The 19,388-nt window shown below is 36.2% G+C and overlaps 3 protein-coding genes across 3 annotated transcripts; all 3 read right to left on the bottom strand.

Annotated features, from left to right (window-relative positions):
• Positions 1 to 5,624: 5,624 nt before the first annotated feature.
• LOC120331897 (uncharacterized) lies at positions 5,625 to 7,997 on the bottom strand. The gene is made up of 4 exons (XM_039399066.2): positions 7,847 to 7,997; positions 7,450 to 7,566; positions 7,094 to 7,180; positions 5,625 to 6,571 (listed from the first exon to the last, which is right to left on the bottom strand). The coding sequence occupies exons 1-4, from the start codon at positions 7,893 to 7,895 to the stop codon at positions 6,480 to 6,482; spliced, it is 345 nt and encodes a 114-aa protein (XP_039255000.2). The 5' UTR covers positions 7,896 to 7,997; the 3' UTR covers positions 5,625 to 6,479.
• A 2,978-nt stretch (positions 7,998 to 10,975) lies between these two features.
• On the bottom strand, positions 10,976 to 12,442 carry LOC144424240 (uncharacterized). Its single transcript, XM_078113355.1, has one exon. The coding sequence runs from the start codon at positions 12,440 to 12,442 to the stop codon at positions 10,976 to 10,978; it is 1,467 nt and encodes a 488-aa protein (XP_077969481.1).
• Positions 12,443 to 17,015: 4,573 nt separating this feature from the next.
• Positions 17,016 to 19,038, bottom strand: LOC144411655 (uncharacterized). Its single transcript, XM_078114084.1, has 4 exons — positions 18,883 to 19,038; positions 18,487 to 18,603; positions 18,130 to 18,216; positions 17,016 to 17,712 (listed from the first exon to the last, which is right to left on the bottom strand). The coding sequence occupies exons 1-4, from the start codon at positions 18,929 to 18,931 to the stop codon at positions 17,624 to 17,626; spliced, it is 342 nt and encodes a 113-aa protein (XP_077970210.1). The 5' UTR covers positions 18,932 to 19,038; the 3' UTR covers positions 17,016 to 17,623.
• Positions 19,039 to 19,388: the final 350 nt, after the last annotated feature.

Here is a 19,388-nt window from a genome sequence, read left to right as displayed (position 1 = left end):
TGAATAAAAAACTTCTATGCACCGATTTAGCATAGCCTGAGTATATAAATAAATTTTTGGGGTTCTAAATTAGGATAGGACAGGATAGGATTTACATATTCATCCCGGGGGAGAAGAAAGCCGATAAGACGGCTTATCCATATGACGAACCACGGCCTCTTGTCCGGTTACCATTCCAAGTCGGGTATGGGATTAGTTATACTGTATTGTTTGTTTTCGGAAGCATGGACTTGGTGGTGGAGGAAGCCGTAACTGACCAGCGGTTACGTGAACCACTAAACGACGCCGAGGAGTCCAGCAGCAATCCTCTCGCACATAACCATCCCTGCATGGGATTCGAACCTGCGAACCCACGCAGAGTAATTAGAGGTGCGGTGGCGAGCGTATTCCTAACGCTTAGCCCGTTGAGCCACACCGCCGAAATCTTGAGCAAATAAAACAGCAAAAAATTGTGAGTTGTTCATTACGTGGAATCTTTTGCCATTGCATATTTCTGTTAAGCCTCATGGTATTTATATTGACCAACATTGGCATGGCATGATGGTAGAGTCTATTGCCGGTATACGTTAACCCGTCAAGGGCTTCCAGCATTTTTAATTCGCAAACATTAAATTATAGCCCGTTTTTACAACAATTTATTTTTATGATTCAATCCTTTTAACAATATCGTATTATATCATCAGGCATTACATTAGAGATTTGTTTGAATCAAATAAAAAATATTTATAATAGGGATGTTAAGACTATTTGAAATACCCTATTACAACAAAACTTTATGGAAATTGAACAGTTTAAACTTGTGCATGAGAGTTCATCTGACAGTTTGTCAGTCTAGTACTTAGCAACTTTCAATAAAAAATTGAAAATTAATGTGTCTTCGAGCATACATATATACTTTTTACGCACTGATAATTATATTTGAATGGTCCTAATGCGCCTGAAAATTAAGTAATTACGGTATGTTTATTTTGATAGTGGGTGACGACTTCGATCTTATCACGATCTCCCAGTCTATACTAAAATCAGTCGCTTTGATCTATTAGTCCATGCTCTTTTGTAAATCTTGTTGTCAAAATATCTGAACTGCAACATGTGAACTTCTGCCATAATACTGTATTATGGGATTATCAAAAGGTAGAAGCGAACACTTCCGCATTTGGACATACCGGTATGTGCATAGTTGACGTGAGTATCAATGTTGGTAAATCCATTGGAAGGCCTGGAATAGGAAATCATATTTCAGATCCTATATAATATAGTTATTTGATAAATACCGCGACTTTTTTTGGCCGATTGTTCAGTAACCTTTGCAAACTGTACACCTAAATTTGGACATCTATTACTCAAAATGTTTATTTTTTATTTCATGCATGTTATGCGTTATTCCGAAGCTTGAAATGTCCATACCAATGATAATTGATAATCACTTTAAACATACTTTATAATTGTTTTCAAATCGATATCAGTTGTTGGGATGATGCCCGGGTAAGTTCATGGACAAATGTTTGATAGCACACATGGCCTGCCATTACATGAATAATGGCCCACTATCTGACTTCAGGAAAAACACAATGTAAGACAATTTGCAATACTTGTATTTCATATAAACCACATGTTTCTGTGTCAGCATTTTTTTTTATATTGTTTAAAACATTTGTGCTTGTATTACCAAAATGAAGGCAGGAAATTTACGAGTACAGTATTGAGTATTATAATCATTGAATTGCTGGCAGATGGTATAACAGCACAAATAAATAAGTCTAAAGAATATACTATAATAATAGGCTGTATAGCAAGTCCTATTATATAATTGAATATTTGTATTAAACAGAAAACACTAACATGTCTTGCAGCGATGCTAGATGCACCTTAAAAAAATAATATCGCGACCTTGGGTGTCGCTGCTCGATAACCAACTTTGTTACCCCGCGTTTTATTACCATAGGCCATGCAATAAACTCCAGTTCTTTTTTTTTTTGAATAAACGATACTTCGCAATCCTTCGCTTTCGGACCATTGCGCGTTTCATTGGGGACCCCAAGCAAGCGTCCCGCACTAGGTGCCTTTGTAGAGACCTCCACTGACATTCGTTTTCTTCAACCCTAGACAAAAAGCAAAATCATCGTCAATGTATAGGACGGAAAATAGATATTGCACAACCGGTGTATACAATATTTATCTTCGACATGAATATACTGTACCTGGTGGCAATCATGCGATATAGGATGAAACTTACATATTTATCCCACAGGAAGAAAAAGTCGATAGGATGGTTTAATCATATGGCGAACCATGACCTCTCGTCCGAACCGGATAGTTATCCATTTTTTTTCAGATGCATGGACTTGCTGATGGAGAAAGCGGTAACAGACCAACGGTAACGTGAACCATACGTGATACATATGAATTTTTTTGTACTTGAGTGTAGTATAATAATAATGACCCACCAAAACGGAACAGCTTTGGGCAAAGCTGACATCAATGCTCCGGATGTTCAGAATTGGTGACCGTACGTTTGAACCCATGTGTATATCCGCGGGTTCAATCTACATGCGGGTTCTGAAACCCATGGGTTAGGGTTAGTATGGGTTCAAATATCCATAAAACAATTTTTTTTTCCAAAGGTGCAATAGTATGCAGGTGAAATTGTCGTGAGTTAAATGAGATGAAACCGTCAGAATTAGCTTCGCACAACCAACCCTTTCAATCCCGTCGGGACACATACGTCCCTGATATTGCCTTTTCTTATCGAGCCTGAATATTCGTGCTAAAAAAGCATTGGGATGGGAGAAGGCGGTATTCTACCAGCGTAGCTAGCTTATATAATCATCCGAAAAACATGTCTGGTGGTAGGAATGTGTAGCTGAACGCAAATTTTGATAAAAAAAAAAGGTAAAAGCGAATTCGACAAAACCATGACATAAAAGGAATATGTCTAGCAAACATGGAAATTCAAATCGCCTTACATGTAGATGATGCAACAGTGTATTCTGATGGATCAGAACAAAGTATCAAAACCATTTTTTTGAAGCGGATAAATTCTATCTATTCCAGTGGCGAGGCAAGACTCTCGTGGGCCCCCCGCAAAAATATTTCGTTGAAATGACCCTAAAAACTCTCGGACATAAGCTAAAACAACGCTTTTTTTATTTCGTTAAAAAGCATAACATGTCGCTATTAAAAGGCAATGGTAACCTAAAATTTGCCGTTTATCTTGGTTACTTTAATTTTTTTCATACGTGCTTCCTCTTCTGCCATTTTTCTGCGTTTCTGTGCGCCACTGAGAGGTTTTGCTTTCGACATCATTCTGACAGCCTTCGTAATTTTGCCGATGCGATCAAACCACAAGACGCCGAAAATCGATGACTCCCTGGCATTGTTACGTAACAAAACGATTTGAGCAGAACTAACATCAACTTTAATACGATGTGTATTACTGGTTTTGCAATCCAACTTTTGGTTTTGCGGCTTAAATTTCTAAATTCTAACCGCTTGGGCCCCGTTGCGCTGTGGGTCCTCCCGCGACCGCGAATACAATAATTGTTGCGTGGAAATTCTTGTCTCGATACATTTCGATGAATCACTCAGTGTACATTGCCAGCAATACAAAAAATTTTCTCATGAATTAACTATTTAAGATGCACACTAAGCTACTTAACGTTATTCCATTCAATATACTTACTATATGTGCTATCAATATTTTTTTATCAAAAGCCGTTCTTAATATTTTTCTCAAAAACTTCTTGCGAATGATATATATCCTTATCATCAAGTTGATTTTGAATTTGGTTAACTTCCCCATTCTGCCATTATCAAAACGTCAAACTCTGCAAAACGTAATGATGATTATGACATCATCATGCGGGTCAGATTGAATTGCCCAACGGAACGGATTTGGCCCGCGGGCCGTAGTTCCCATGTCAGTGTTAGATGCACCTCACGAATATCCATCCCAATGGCGATCCATCCTGAGTTAAACAAAATTCAACGTGTGTGACGGTGATTATACATTGAATACAAAACTTGGTTATTGGACACAAAATATCCAGATGAATCCTATTGTTATTATGTTGTTGTTAATGTTGTTATTGAACATTTTTTTCCTTCTGTTCGTTTATTTATTATCAATGGCCATACAATAAACTCCCGGCGGTTTTCAAATAAACTTGTCCCCCCGATCCCCTTCGGGCCATGGTACGTTCCATTGTAGACCATGAGCAAACATCGCGAACCAGATAAGTTTGCATAGACCAGGGGTTCTCAACCTTTTTTCTGTCAAGTACCCCTCGAGTCACGAAGCGAGCAACGCGAACCCCCGTAATCAGGCATCGAACAAATTTGTGATAAATTGAATAACAATTTGTTGCAACGACAATTTATTAACCATATGTAACTAAATTAAATCTCTGCGTTAATAATATTGCCCTTGTCGTCTGCCTAACTAATGAATTCTCAAAATCGTTCCAAGTTTTAATAAGCGAGATCACTTTCTCTAATGCTCGTTGCACGCTGTCTTAGAGATTTCAGTTTTCTGCAAAGCCGTGAATTCCACATTGTTGCGTCACAATCACAATAACGCAAGATCAGTGAAAATCTACGTTTCAATTGACATGCTTTTTCCTCTGGTAGTAATAAAGGATAATAAAAACAACAACACACAAAAACTCGACTGCCTTCCAAGTACCCATGGAAATCTTCTCGTGAACCCCTGGGGGTTCGCGAACCCCAGGTTGAGAACCCCTGGCATAGACCTTTGTTGACATTTGCTTCCTGCAATCCAAGACGAATGCCAATGGCCCCGTCAATGTATAGGATAGGATTTGCATATTTATCCCGGAGAACAGCCGATAAGATGGCTTAATCATATGGCAAACCACGACCCTTCGTTCGGTACATGTCGGTTAAGGGATTAGTTTGCCATTTATTAAAAAAAATTCAGATGCATGGAATTGATGGTGGAGGAAACAGTAACCGACCAGCGGTAACGTGAATCTTGTGGGTCGGGTATGGGACTAGTTAGCCAGTCATATAGTTAGTCAGAAATCTTTTGTACCTGGCTGTAGTATAATAATGACGGGACCGCTTTAGGCAAAACTGGGATCAATGCTCCAGGTATTCCAAATTAGCTTTGCACAACAACCACGATGTGCCGCGCGTAAGGGAGTTAGTTTATTTTTGGTATGGTCCTGCCAGAAGTTATGTATTGTCTTGTACTATTACCTGTGTCTGTTATAAAATATATGTTTTAGTTATCTGTTTGTTGTGCCGGGTGCACTGCGTTTTTTTTCTCGGCTGAACATATCTATGTATATTCTTGCTTTAAGAATAGTTAAGGAATATATCACCATCAGACACACCTTATGTGGTTTGTTAAATTAAAAAGACTAAGTTTAGCTTTAAACTACTTGTGTGTTACTATTTGTATTTTGAAGACACCCGCTTAACGTCTTTGGGTAATTGTACGAAATAAAGATGAGGTATTTATTATTTTAGGGTCATTTTCCGTTTTATGTTTTGGGTAACCTGATGTTGTACTGACTGTAAAATCCTCTCGATTTTTCTGTTAGTTTCATTTGCACCACCCATCCTGTTCATTTTCGGTTACCAAATTAATAAAACAAATCGACATTGAAACAGTTTATTTTTCAAATCATAAAATATGACGTCATAAGTACAATGCAATTAAGGACAATAGTACCCTTTGTCAATCACATCAACTGAAATGAAATTTTAACATTAACTACAGTAATAAAAAAAGTAATATTCTGAAAACTGTCAACTCTCATACTATATATCATTACAAAACAGCATTTTTTCCGGTTTCGTTTCCTTGGTTTCGTCAAAGCTCCATCATAGGTTGTTTATCACCTAGGAACATAACTCCAGCACGAAGTAAAAATAACAATAATAGTTTTATTTAAAACACTAAAATTTACGAAAACATTGATTTGGTTATACATCGATTACAAGAAAGAGATTTATCTGTAAGCTGTAACTGCCATTTTGATTACAAACCTGACAATATCTGGAATTAAACAATTATAATTATTGCATGATGAAGAATTATGCCAACAGTTTTGTTTTAAGGTCATTTTCGAGTCGAACTATATGAGTACATACGAGAAAGCAGGTTTGGGCATTATATATAACATACTATCAGCAATTTCAAATTTATAGTTTATTAATAAAAATCGCCCTTTTCAGAATTTTTTGATCGATCATGTGATATATTTAGACAAGATTTTAAGTTTCACAAAATTTGGTTTCAGCATCGCCAATCTGCGGAATTTTTGAAAACTTGCCAAAAGTTTGATTGAATTATCAATATTTAACATGATGTTGATGGGAAATATCTTGAAGTCATGTTTTGCCAAATTTTTGATATTTTTCTATTACACCTATCCATTGTAAATAGTAATATTAAATTAAAAAAAAATGGCGATTAGTGTAATAGAAAAAAATACGTGCACTCTTCCACCCTATATAATGTTAATAAACTTTGCGACGAAGAGACTGATGACGAATCCAAATAGGGCGGTAGATTTGACAGTTCCAGCCCCGTTGCATGCATCTAGAATGAATAAATATATTATTTTAGCTTTTTTCACTATTTCTAAATTAAACTAAGTTTCTTTCACCTTGCAACGTCACCATCGCTATGGAATAATTTTCAATTTTAATTACGCAAAGAGGGAAGTAGTCGCCAGAAGAATATTACTTTTATTTTTTCTCTGAGCACCATGCGGTCTGATACCGCTCGAAAAATTTATTTTATTTCATTAATGACCTAATAAATGTTTCACTGAGTAAATTTGGCATCACGTGGTCAATGACTAGTTTCATTAAAAATAGGGTATGTTCAGCCGAAATTAAGATCTTTGACGTGGACATTAGAACTTCGTGTCTATTTATTTGAGCATTATTCTCTTGTTTTAAAAAATATCTTGCGATCGTTCGTAAAACGGAAAACTTTTGTGCTCGGAGAAGCTACGTGTTTAATTCATCATAAATTTATGAAGAAGAAGAACTATTTCTCACCTTCTGTATATCGTTTGCATTCATTTGCTTAAAATATCATAAAATCAATTTTTACCTTTTTTGCACACACATGCTTCAATCTGATATTCGGTTTTACAGCCAACCTCGAGAGTGCCGATACCACACGATCTGATTACATGACCTAAAATGTTTTTAAATTAGTGATAATGCCAGATGGTTTTGGTTTATTGACCCAACTGGTCGTCTACTTCAGCTGTAACTGTCAAAATATTTGTTCCGGTATTTAGGGCAATTGAAGTTATCATTGCCCAAATCAAAAGCACATCATGGATCATATAAGAAACTTTGTTTAAATATTTAAAATGGCTTTGTGTACTATTATATATTTTAAATAAATGTTAACTGTACTGACCATTTCCATTTTATTTGGAATATTCGTGAGTAACTTACCGTTTGCAAACACTTTGTAGCAAGCTGTTAGGGCATCCGGGCAGTTTTGAAGCTGAGTACCATTTAGCTGTTTGGCTTCGTCGCAATTGATGCACATGTAACACCGTATTCCATGGCCTAATTGACATAAGAAAGTTTACCTGTTTACGGAAATTGTAACTAATGCAATTTACGAGGGAGCAAAACTACTTGGTGATCAGTGCTAATAAGCACAATATTTCAGGTATTTATTTAGCTGATACTATTAGAAAAACATCGGATATAAAAACATACTTTAATTTTTGTATTTTAGAATTTTCTGACAGGCAAGAAGATTTGTGAAGATATTTTGAAATTTTAATTCTTTTTTTATAATTTGGATCAATATTTGAATATTACAAAAGATTTATTTACTCACCTGAAGAGGCCAATATTACAACCAAACATGCGATTGCAACCAGATTCATTTTGAACGACTGTTAAAACTTTTTTATCTACAAGTTTACACTGTATAAAAAGAAATATTTCTTCTTACTTACACTACCTATATATATTAACCTATGTATATATATATACGTATACATATATATATATATCACTAACATCAAAAGGCCCACATGGAGATTTCAATAAATTCGAGAAAACTAACTCTAATAGTTATTTCCACTAGAAACTGTATCTTGGGAGTGCCATTCCCAACACTCAACATTGCCTTATATTAATCGAAATGTATGCATATTTTTCTACTCATTTGGGTATTATATGATACATACTTTTGTCAGAGACAAAAATAATTCTGCATATCTTGCAAAGCATTGCTAAATATTACTCACAATATTCAAATGTGATTTTCAACGAAAATGATTTGATGAGTAGTTCGTGAAAACTGATTCTTTTGGCGGGGTGAGTACTAAGTTTGGTGTTCACCATTCTGAGTCATACATTGCAAACAATACAAATGCATTTACAGCAAAATTACTGTTACTTTTTATATGACGTAATACGACCCTTACTCACGCCTTATGCACCGAATATAAAAACACAAGTCAGTTAGTGACACAACAAGTTTTGTCAATTCAGCAAATGTAGGAATGCAGTAACCAACTATCGAACTTTGCGATATCGTTAGTTCCTGTAGTTAACATGTTTATCACGTCAGCACTTTGGGTGCATCAAAACCACAAATAATTATCACCGGTATCTTTCATTTGCCTCTGATAATTTGATTTTCACTCCACCGACAACTTCTTTTCCCGAATGATATTGTAGCAAGTACATAAGGATAGTTACTGTGTATTTTAATATTTTCACCACTTATTGTTAGTAGTGCATGTTATTTGCCTGAAACAAGGTCGTTGTCCCAATTCATTTCCTTTATGATATATTTTTCTCGCTCAGTGTAGCTTGTCTTTGCCGTTCTTTGTTAGTTAGAAATTTGGTTTCATCACATATACTTGCTTTAAGGTTTCAAGTGTAATTCGTTATTTGGATCAATTCGATTGTGCAACTTTACAATATAACAATTGGCATTCAATACATTGTGTGCTTTTTGACCTCTGAAGGAGTCAAGATCGGAGTTACACTCTGTTAACGTGTGTTCAATAACACGGGAGTGTGGACACGCAGATAGGGTCGAATCTTTGTTGCCCTATATTTTGGTGATAGCCGTTCGTGATCAATAAGCAATCAACTTCAATTCAGCAACTGGAATTTCGTCAATCAAAATGGAAAAGAAATTCATCACTAACCGAGTCAAAGGACAATACGTCAGCATTTCAGGAATCAAGCAACCAACCAAACTGCAGTCTTTGGCGGTATGTCAATTTATTAAGCAGTCAAGAAGGCCAGAACAAGGTAGATTTTTGACTCAAAACGAGGAATCTGGACCAGGACCTCCTACGATCAGACAGCACTAACTCAACTTCAACTCTTCAAGTTTAACGCCCGAGTTCACGCTCGTGTATTTTTATTTTCCAAGCATCAACGCCCAAATTCTTTGAATTTGTGTCTCATTATCAACCTATATATTACAACTATATGTTTTGTGTGTCAACCGGATCAAGAGATATGGACTTCAGCAGATCGATCCGCCTCATTACAATTAAAAGTTACCAGGACAACTTCGTATTATTACTGGATTTTCAAATGTGTTTATCGACAAAGCAAGCTACGTAGAAAAAAAAAATTGATATTATACGCAAGCCGATTTTTTTACACCAAGAAGCAGCATTTAGCGACCTACTGTTTGACGAACGTACGAACGAACATCTAATTTATTTTTCTCAAGTCGATCATCATCTATTGCAGCATCTTTAGAAACCAAGTCGAACCCAAATACTCGTGGCCCGCGTGGAAGGGTCCTCTCTACTTCAATCACATAACACGAAAACTTCAATCTCCCCTAGCTGATTTAAGCCAATGCTCACCCAATTCCGGGTTTTGCCGGAAAGGTGCGTGTAGTGTATTCTGCCTTTAGATCTTTATAAACAAGCACCAAGTTTCCATTACAACACTACTTTATTATAAGAGTCGAGCACTTCAACATTAAGACACCATAGCAGTAACAGACTAAACAGCAAGTCATCACTTAACACGTGCACAGATAGAAAAAGAATGACAGCCTCAGTCTGGGTCAATAGCGTCACCTAGCGGTATTACATCATATAATATACAACACTTTTTCCCCCCTTCAAAAAAATGAGAATGTCATTACATTTCATTTACATTGTTTCAATCAACCGCTCAGGCTTAACCCTAAGACGTTTCGGATAACGTGAAATTTCATCGGGGCACTGGGTTTCACTTTCAGTACTAACATTAGGATTAACAGGCAAATTTTCATTAGCACTAGGGATATCAACATTAGATCAATTACATCAGTATTTGGAAACACAGAAGGCAATGAAACGTCATCATCCAAACTACTATCATATGATTTCTCTAATTTCACTTTAGACATGTCCAATATTTGATCAATATGTCTTTTCCAGATCATTGAACCAACTTTCACACGATAGGTTACAGGACTCAACTTCTTTACGATTATTCCATGAATCCATTTTCGGTTTGGATCTCTATAATCACGAACTTGAACACGATTTCCAACTTCCAAATTTCTAATAGGCTTTTGCACTGGAGTTGTTCTTTTCTGCATCGAATTACTCAAATTAGGTTTCATTAAATCTAATCTTGTTCTCAGTCTTCTTTTCATGAATAATTCAGCTGGAGTACATTTCGTTGTAGAATGTGGCGTTGTTCGATAAGTTAACAAGAACGATGCCAACTTCTGATTCAGTGTTCCAGGTAATTTCTTTAAAGTTTTCAGTGCAGTTTTGAAGGTACGCACATTTCTTTCAGCCTCACCATTAGAGGACGGATGATACGGACTTGAGAAGATTTGCTTAATTCCATTTCGTATCATAAAATCTCTAAACTCTTTCGATGACAGGTTAGGAGCATTCACTTACCAAAATTTCAGGTAGTCCATATTTCGAAAATAAATATCTCAATGCATCAACAGTCTTTTCAGAAGTAGTTGAAGGCATTCTCAACAATTCAGGCCTTTCAATACTGGAACAATGGGTGAAGCCCAATCAGAACTTTCAACTTTTTTCAGGACCCCCATATTTACTAGTCTTTTCAGCTCATCCGAAATTTTATCACGAAGAGCAAAAGGAACAGGACGTGGCTTGTAGAATTTCGGAATGGCACTCTCTTTCACCCTTAGTTTAGCAGTTATACCTTTTATAGTACCAAGGGAATTATCAAAAACAGGGTACTTTTTCAAAATATTCTCAAGCGTGAGCTTGGAACCAATATGACAAATACGATGCCAATTCAATTGCAATTGGGATAACCAATTTCTACCCAATAGTAATGGACCATTGCCACGAACAATTTGCAAAGGTAAATTTACACACTGCGACTCATATTCAACAGTAGCATTCACTTTACCTAAGACAGTAATATTTTCACCAGTATAAGTTGTCAATACAACATTAGATTTCAGCAAGGGCAAATGTTTAAAATTCTTTTCATACATGCTTTCAGAAATGAGTGACACCCCACTACCAGTATCTAATTCAAATTTACAATCACATTTTTCGATTCTCAGTGGAACTACTATTGGACCATAAGAACTAGACTTAGTAGTAAATACAGGACACATTTCATTTTGAGAACAGTCCGAAGATAGGTTATCATCATTCGTAGGTTGCATGTAGTCACAATTCGAAGACTTTTTACTTTTCAGAGGATTGGAACCTCGATAGAAGTTACGTTGCATTGAGCATTTTCGACTTATATGCCCAATTCGTTTACATTTATGGCACTTTGCATTTCTGTAGAAACAGCTTTCAGCAGGATGGTTACTTTTCCCACATCGAAAACATTCTTTGAATTTTCGAATTTCAGAACGCGTTGCAAATCTTTGATTATTTTGAACTTTATGAACTTTTGGTTTACTTTCATCTACTGGCAATTTTCCAAATTTGCAACTTATTTCATTGGCTTGTTTTTCTGCCAATTCCATACCAGTAGCAATTTTCACAGCATTCTGCAGAGTTAGGTCAACTTCAGTTAATAATTTACGTTTCATTCGAGTTGACATTAGTCCACTCACAAATCTATCTCTTAGTGAATCATTTAAGAACTCACCGAATTGACAATGTTCAGATAATTTCCTGAGCTGTGCCAGGAACTCATTCACCTTTTCTCCATCATGTTGGATTCTTTCATGAAATTTGACTCTTTCTGCTATCACCAATGGTTTGGGGTTGAGATGCTTTTTCACAAGTTCTTTCAGCTGGACATAAGTTTTTTCACCAGGCTTTTCAGGAGCACATAAGTTTCTGATCAAACTGTATGTTTGAGCCCCGCAAACGCTTAATAATATGGCTTTCTTTTTATCAGCACTTTCAATCTCGTTTGCTTCAAAAAAATGTCCTAAGCGTTCAACATATTCAAACCAATCTTGGCCATTACCATACTCTTCTATTTTTCCAAAAGTAGTCATTTCAGGTATAGTAATTTTTCAGCTATGGAATTTCAGGCTCATAAATTTCAGTCTATAAAGACAATTTCATCTGCCTATATTTCAGACTCTTCTTTTCAGGTACTTGTAATAACGTTGACTTGAAACACTTACTGTGACACCGGCATGCAGCAGACCGATCCCATTGTAACAGTTAACGCTATACGGCAGCAGACCAATCCCATCCTCATCGCCAAATTGTAGTGTATTCTGCCTTTAGATCTTTATAAACAAGCACAAGTTTCCATTACAACACTACTTTATTATAAGAGTCGAGCACTTCAACATTAAGACACCATAGCAGTAACAGACTAAACAGCAAGTCAGCACTTAACACGTGCACAGATAGAAAATGAATGACAGCCTCGGATATACAAGGTCAAATCAGTCTGGGTCAATAGCGTCACCTAGCGGTATTACATCATATAATATACAACAGTGCGTTTACATTTGTCTGGAACGTTTATGATACGAAAGTTTGCACGGCCGTCGACTCTCCGAAATTCAACGCTACCACACTCTTGTTACATCTCAATTCATCGGACAATCTTCCCAGATTGAAAAATCCGAGAGTTGGACAGGTTTTCAAAGCTTAGAGGAATGTTTTCAACGAACGAAATCTTAACGTCAACAATATTCTTCAAATCAACTATTACGCTCATTATTTTACAAAACAGAAAGAAGTCGATTGTCCAAACGCAATGGCTTAGTTCTGGGTGTTATCGAAGATTTCGTGAAAATCTGTAGATTTCACCGCAAAAGATCCTTCAACCGGAGGTATCTCAATCAAATTGGTTTTCCTGTGTCGTTGCATTAGTTGGTCATCAGCGACTTTGATGCAGAATTAAATACACCAATACATGGCAAATTTTACGACATATTATTCAATCAGAAATCGTTATTAGCTAGTCTTACAAAATTTAAAAATAAGCAAACTAATTTTTTTCATTGTCGGGGGGAATTGTGCAGCAAGTACATAAGGATAGTTACTGTGTATTTTAATATTTTTACCACTTACTGTTAGTAGTGCATGCTATTTGCCTGAAACAAGGTCGTTGTCCCAATTCATTTCCTTTATGATATATTTTTCTCGCTCAGTGTAGCTTGTCTTTGCCGTTCTTTGTTAGTTAGAAATTTGGTTTCATCACATATACTTGCTTTAAGGTTTCAAGTGTAATTCGTTATTTGGATCAATTCGATTGTGCAACTTTACAATATAACAATTGGCATTCAATACATTGTGTGCTTTTTGACCTCTGAAGGAGTCAAGATCGGAGTTACACTCTGTTAACGTGTGTTCAATAACACGGGAGTGTGGACACGCAGATAGGGTCGAATCTTTGTTGCCCTATAATATATATCCTTATCATCAACTAAGTCGATTTTAAACTTCGTTAGCTTCCCCATTATCAAGCCGTCAAACTCTGTAACACGTAAATAACTGAATGAAGAGATGTACAACAGGCACGATACCGGAATACCGCTCAACTTCAAGACTTTTCGTTTAAAACAAATTCTGAAATTAGTGACTGTGACAAGGGCATCAACAAACCACTATGTAACTTTGCAGAGAACTTCACTTACATTTTCTTTCTCCAATACAAAACGAATGAATAGGATTTACATATATATTTATCCCAGATGAGAGGAAAGTAGATAAGACGGCTTGATCATATGACGAACCACGGCCTCTCGTCCGATTACCAGCCCATGTCGCATTGTCGGGTATGGGATTAGTTAGCCAGTTATTTATTTTTATTTTTTTCAGATGCATGGACTTGATGGCGGGGGAAGCCGTAACTAACCAGCGGGCAGCGCTTACGTGAATCATCCTAAAGCGGTACTCCCGTAGTATGTGTACCAGGTTAGGGTTAGGCCATAATTTTCTTCCGATTTTCCTTATTTTAATTTTATTACGAGTCCGAGTACTGTCTGTGTTAGCCAAGTAAATATACCCCCTGCCCATAGGCTTCCGTCCCTTTACACAACTTGATCTAGAGCAGGCGAACAAATTAGTTACCTTCATATTGGTACACATACCTCTGTAGTGCCCCTATTGCTAAGCACGATGCGCCCCACTCGAGTCGAGTTTTGGGCAAATTCCCCTAACATCGACAGTATTACGTACCATAAATGTGCTTGGTGATTGTCGCACCCTGTTGAGGAACACGTCGCCATCGCAAATATAATTAACTTTTCTTCCTCAGTAATTTCATCGCATTTTGATACTGGAAATATCCGGTTTCTTTAACATATTCATATGCCATAGGCGATTTATGCTAGTATTTAGTGTTCGACGTTTTACTCTGGTATGATTTAATCTTGGATTTATTTTAATAGGTATCGGGTTGTTATGAAAGATAACAGGATACTGATTCTAGGCTTTATTAAACATAAGAACACCACTACCACAACTTAACACTGTAAACAATAGAATAACACGCAAACAGTAAAGTGTGTAGTACGACAGAACTAGGGTAATCAAGAGTACATTGTTTATCTAATAATTACACTATAAATAAATACTAACACCACACGGGTGTAGCTGCTCGATATAGTAGTCCTGGTTTATCGTGTCTCCTTCCACCCTTAAAATGGAATTCTTTGTTTTTTTTACTTCATTTTGTATGTACAATGTGTATTTTTGGTATGGTGAAAAAATAAACTACTGATTACTGAGTGTAATGACGGAACAGCTTTGGTCAGAGCTGAGATCAGTGCTGCGTGTATTCCAAATTACCTTCTCGCAACAACCACGACGTGCCGCGCTCTGAAGGAGTCTCTATTATTTGATATGGTCATACTAGAACAGGGATCACCAACTCGTTGCCCGCGGGCACCAAGTCGCCCGTGACGACCATATGAGTCGCCCGCAGGTCTGTTCCAAACTAAGCTTAATAACGGCGCTTATGATTGAGCTACATCAATTAAATTTTGTCTTGCTATTCTTGTATAATTCACACTTATATGGGAATCGGGAATGGCACTACATTATTTATTGTAGCCATCAACCTGATTTTTATTTGACCTCAGTAATGTGACGGGTCAATTAATATTTTTCCAATTATGACATCACACTGATATCACTTACCACGAACCCGCGCTTTTTCTTGTCCGTTGATTTGTGGAGCAGCAATAATATAATTATTGATTCCAAAGAAAAATGGCAGAAAAACGATGAAAAACCCACCATTTTCACGATGAATGGGGATGGTGGATATATATTTACCACCATGAAAACAGCCTGCGCGTGTCTCATTTGTGGGGCGATTGTAGTGACGGCAAAGCGAAAAGATATTTCACGGCTTGTCACGCAATCCACCGCGCTAACTATCCACTGGTCAGCGCATTACAATCAAAAAAGCTAGCGATTCAAATCACACAGCAATTCTATTTTACGAGACCATTGTTTCGTTCAACTTATCTTTGTGAATCAACATTTTTGACATAAACTCAGAATAGGATGGGATTTACATATTTATCCCGGGGGAGAAGATAGCCGATAAGATGGCTAAACCATATGGCCTCTCGTCCGGTTACCATTTCATATCGGGTTTGGGATTAGTTAGTTATTTGTTTTCGTGAGCATGGACTTGATGGCGAAGGAAGCCATCCCAACGGCGGCAAGGGGTCCAGCAATTCTCTCGCACATAACTATCCTCGCATGGGATTCTAATCTGCGAACCTAACGCTTAGCACACTAACGATGGCCACACAGCCGCGACTTTTTAGAAGTGTACATTGAATTGGTAGCCCGCGGCTTACCTAATCTGTACCTAGAAAATAGCGCTCGGCCTCGAAAAGGTTGGTGACCCCTGTACTAGAAGATGGGTACAGCACATTTGAACCCACGTACATTTGAACCCATACATTTTCACCCGTATATACGCGGATACAATCTATATGAGGTGCTAAAATCCATGGGTTATGGTTAGTATGGGTTCAAATATCCGTAGGTGCAAATTCCCATAGGTGCAATAGTATATGCAGGGTGCAATTGTCGTGAGTTCAAATGTACGTGGGTTCACATGTAATGGAACCAAGAAGATATTTATTGCCTTGTACTGATACCCGCTTCGGGTATGAAAATGCTGTTCTAGTTATTTGTTTGTTGTGTCGGGTGTACTGCGTTCTTCTTCTTGGCTGAATATACCAGCGTTTACCAGAATCTAGCCAATGGTTAGGTTGGCCGTAAATAAATTGAGTGCCGTGTATATTCTTTCTCTTAGAATAATTAAAGAATATATATATTTTAACATCAGACACATCGTTGCGTGGAATTGTCGTAAATCATGGTCGTAAATTGGAAAAACTAAGTTTAGACTATTTGTGTATTCCTATTTGTATCTTGAGGACACTTGCTTAACATCCTCGTGTAATTGTACGAACTAAAGATAACATAGATTTCCTAGTTGGAAAATTATTTAAGGGTCTTTCTCGGTTTATTTTTAGAGTAACCTGATGTTGTACTGACTGTAAGATTCCCTCGATTTTTTCTTTTAGTTTCATTCGCACTCAGTCTATTCATTTTCAGTTACCAAATTAATAAAACAACTCGACATTGAAACAGTTTATTTTTTTAATCATAAAATATGACGTCATGAGTACAATGCAATTAAGGACTATAGTCAATCATATCAACTGAAATGAAATTTTAACATTAACTACAGTAATAAAACAAGTAATATTCTGAAAACTGTCAACTTTTATATTATATATCATTACGAAACAGCATTTTTTCTGGTTTCGTTTCCATGGTTTCGTCAAAGCTCCATCATAGGTTGTTCCTCACCTATGAACATAACTCCAGCACGAAGTAAAAATAACAATAATAGTTTTATATAACACACTAAAATTTACGAAAACATCGATTTGGTTATACATCGATTATAAAAAAGAGATTTATCTGTAAGCTGTAACTGCTATTTTGGTTATTAACCTATTTTAAGTTTCGGAATTTCAAAAAGTTGTCAAAAGTTTTATTGAACTATCAATATTTAACATTGAGTTGACGGGAAGATTCTGAAGTCATGTTTTGCCAAACTTTTATATATTTTTCTATTCTATTCATTATTTTATAAAGTAATATTAAAATTCGAACAAATGTCCAAATACCCAGGCTTGAAATCAAAAATTGGCGTTTACTCTGCATTCTATACCACCCTATATAATGTTAAACTTTGCGACGAGGAAACTGATGACGAATCCAAATATGGCGGTAGATTTGACAGTTCCAGTCCCGTTGCATTCATCTGGAATAAATAAATCGCCAGATGACTATTACTTTTATTTTTTTCTCTGAGCACCATGCGGCCTGATACCGCACGAAAAATCTATTTTATTTCATTTAATGTGCCAGCATGGACCAAATTAATGTCCCGCTGAGTAAATTTGGCAACACGTGGTCAATGACTAGTTTCATTAAAATAAGGTATGTTTACCCGAAATTAGGATCTTTGACGTGGACATTAGAACTTCGTGTCTATTTATTTGAGCATTATTCTCTTGTTTTAAAAAATATCTTGCTATCGTTCGTAAAACGAAAAATTGTTGTGCTCGAAGAAGCTACGTATTTAATTCACCATAAATTTATGAAGAAGAAGAACTATTTCCCACCTTCTGTATATCGTTTGCATTCATTTGCTTAAAATATCACAAATCAATTTTACCTTTTTTGCACACACATGCTTCAATCTGATTTTCCGTTTTACAGCCAACATCGAGATTGCCGCTAATACACGACCTCGTCACATCACCTTAAATGTTTTAAATTAGTGATAATGCCAGATGGTTTTGGTTTATTGACCCAACTGGTCGTCTACTTCAGCTATAACTGTCAAGATATATATGTTCTGGTATTTAGGGCAATTGAAGTTATCATTGCCCAAATCAAAAGCACATCATGGATCATATAAGAAACTTTGTTTAAATATTTAAAATGGCTTCGTGTACAATTATATATTTTAAATAAATGTTAACTGTGCTGACTATTTCCATTTTATTTGGAATATTCGTGAATAGCTTACCGTTTGCAAACACTTTGTAGCAAGCTGGTAGGGAATCCGGGCAATTTTGAAGCTGAGTACCATTTAGCTGTTTGGCTTCGTTGCAATTGGTGCATACGTAACACCGTATTCCATGGCCTAATTGACATAAGAAAGTTTACCTGTTTATGGAAATTGTAACTAATGCAATTTACGAGGGGGCAAAACTACTTGGTGATCAGTGCTAATAAGCACAATATTTCAGGTATTTATTTAGCTGATACTATTAGAAAAACATCGGATATAAAAACATACTTTAATTTTTGTATTTTAGAATTTTCTGACAGGCAAGAAAATTTGTGAAGATATTTTAAAATTTCGATTCTTTTTTATAATTTGGATCAATATTTGAATATTCCAAAGGATTTATTTACTCACCTGAAGAGGCCAATATTACAACCAAACATGCGATTGCAACCAGATTCATTTTGAACGACTGTTAAAACTTTTTTATCTACAAGTTTACACTGTATAAAAAGAAATATTTCTTCTTACTTACACTACCTATATATATATCACTCACATCAAAAGGCCCACATGGAGATTTCAATAAATTCGAGAAAACTATTTCTAATAGTTATTTCTACTAGAAACTGTATCTTGGGAGTGCCTTTCCCAACACTCAACATTGCCTTATATTAATCGAAATGAATGCAAATTTTTCTACTCATTTGGATATTTAAATGATACATACTTCCGCCAGCGACCTAAATAACTATGCAAATCTTACAAGGTATTCTTAAATATCAATTACAATATTCAAATGCGATTTTCAAAGAATATGATTTGATGAGTAGTTAGTGAAACCCGATTCTTTTGCGGAGAGAAAGTATTAAATTTGATGTTAGTCATTCATTCAATATTCTCATACACTGCAAACAATG

The sequence above is a fragment of the Styela clava genome, chromosome 6, assembly GCF_964204865.1.
Source record: "Styela clava chromosome 6, kaStyClav1.hap1.2, whole genome shotgun sequence".
Classification (NCBI taxonomy): domain Eukaryota; kingdom Metazoa; phylum Chordata; class Ascidiacea; order Stolidobranchia; family Styelidae; genus Styela; species Styela clava.
Note: the sequence above shows the minus strand (reverse complement) of the source record. Positions and strands in the feature narration are given on the sequence as shown.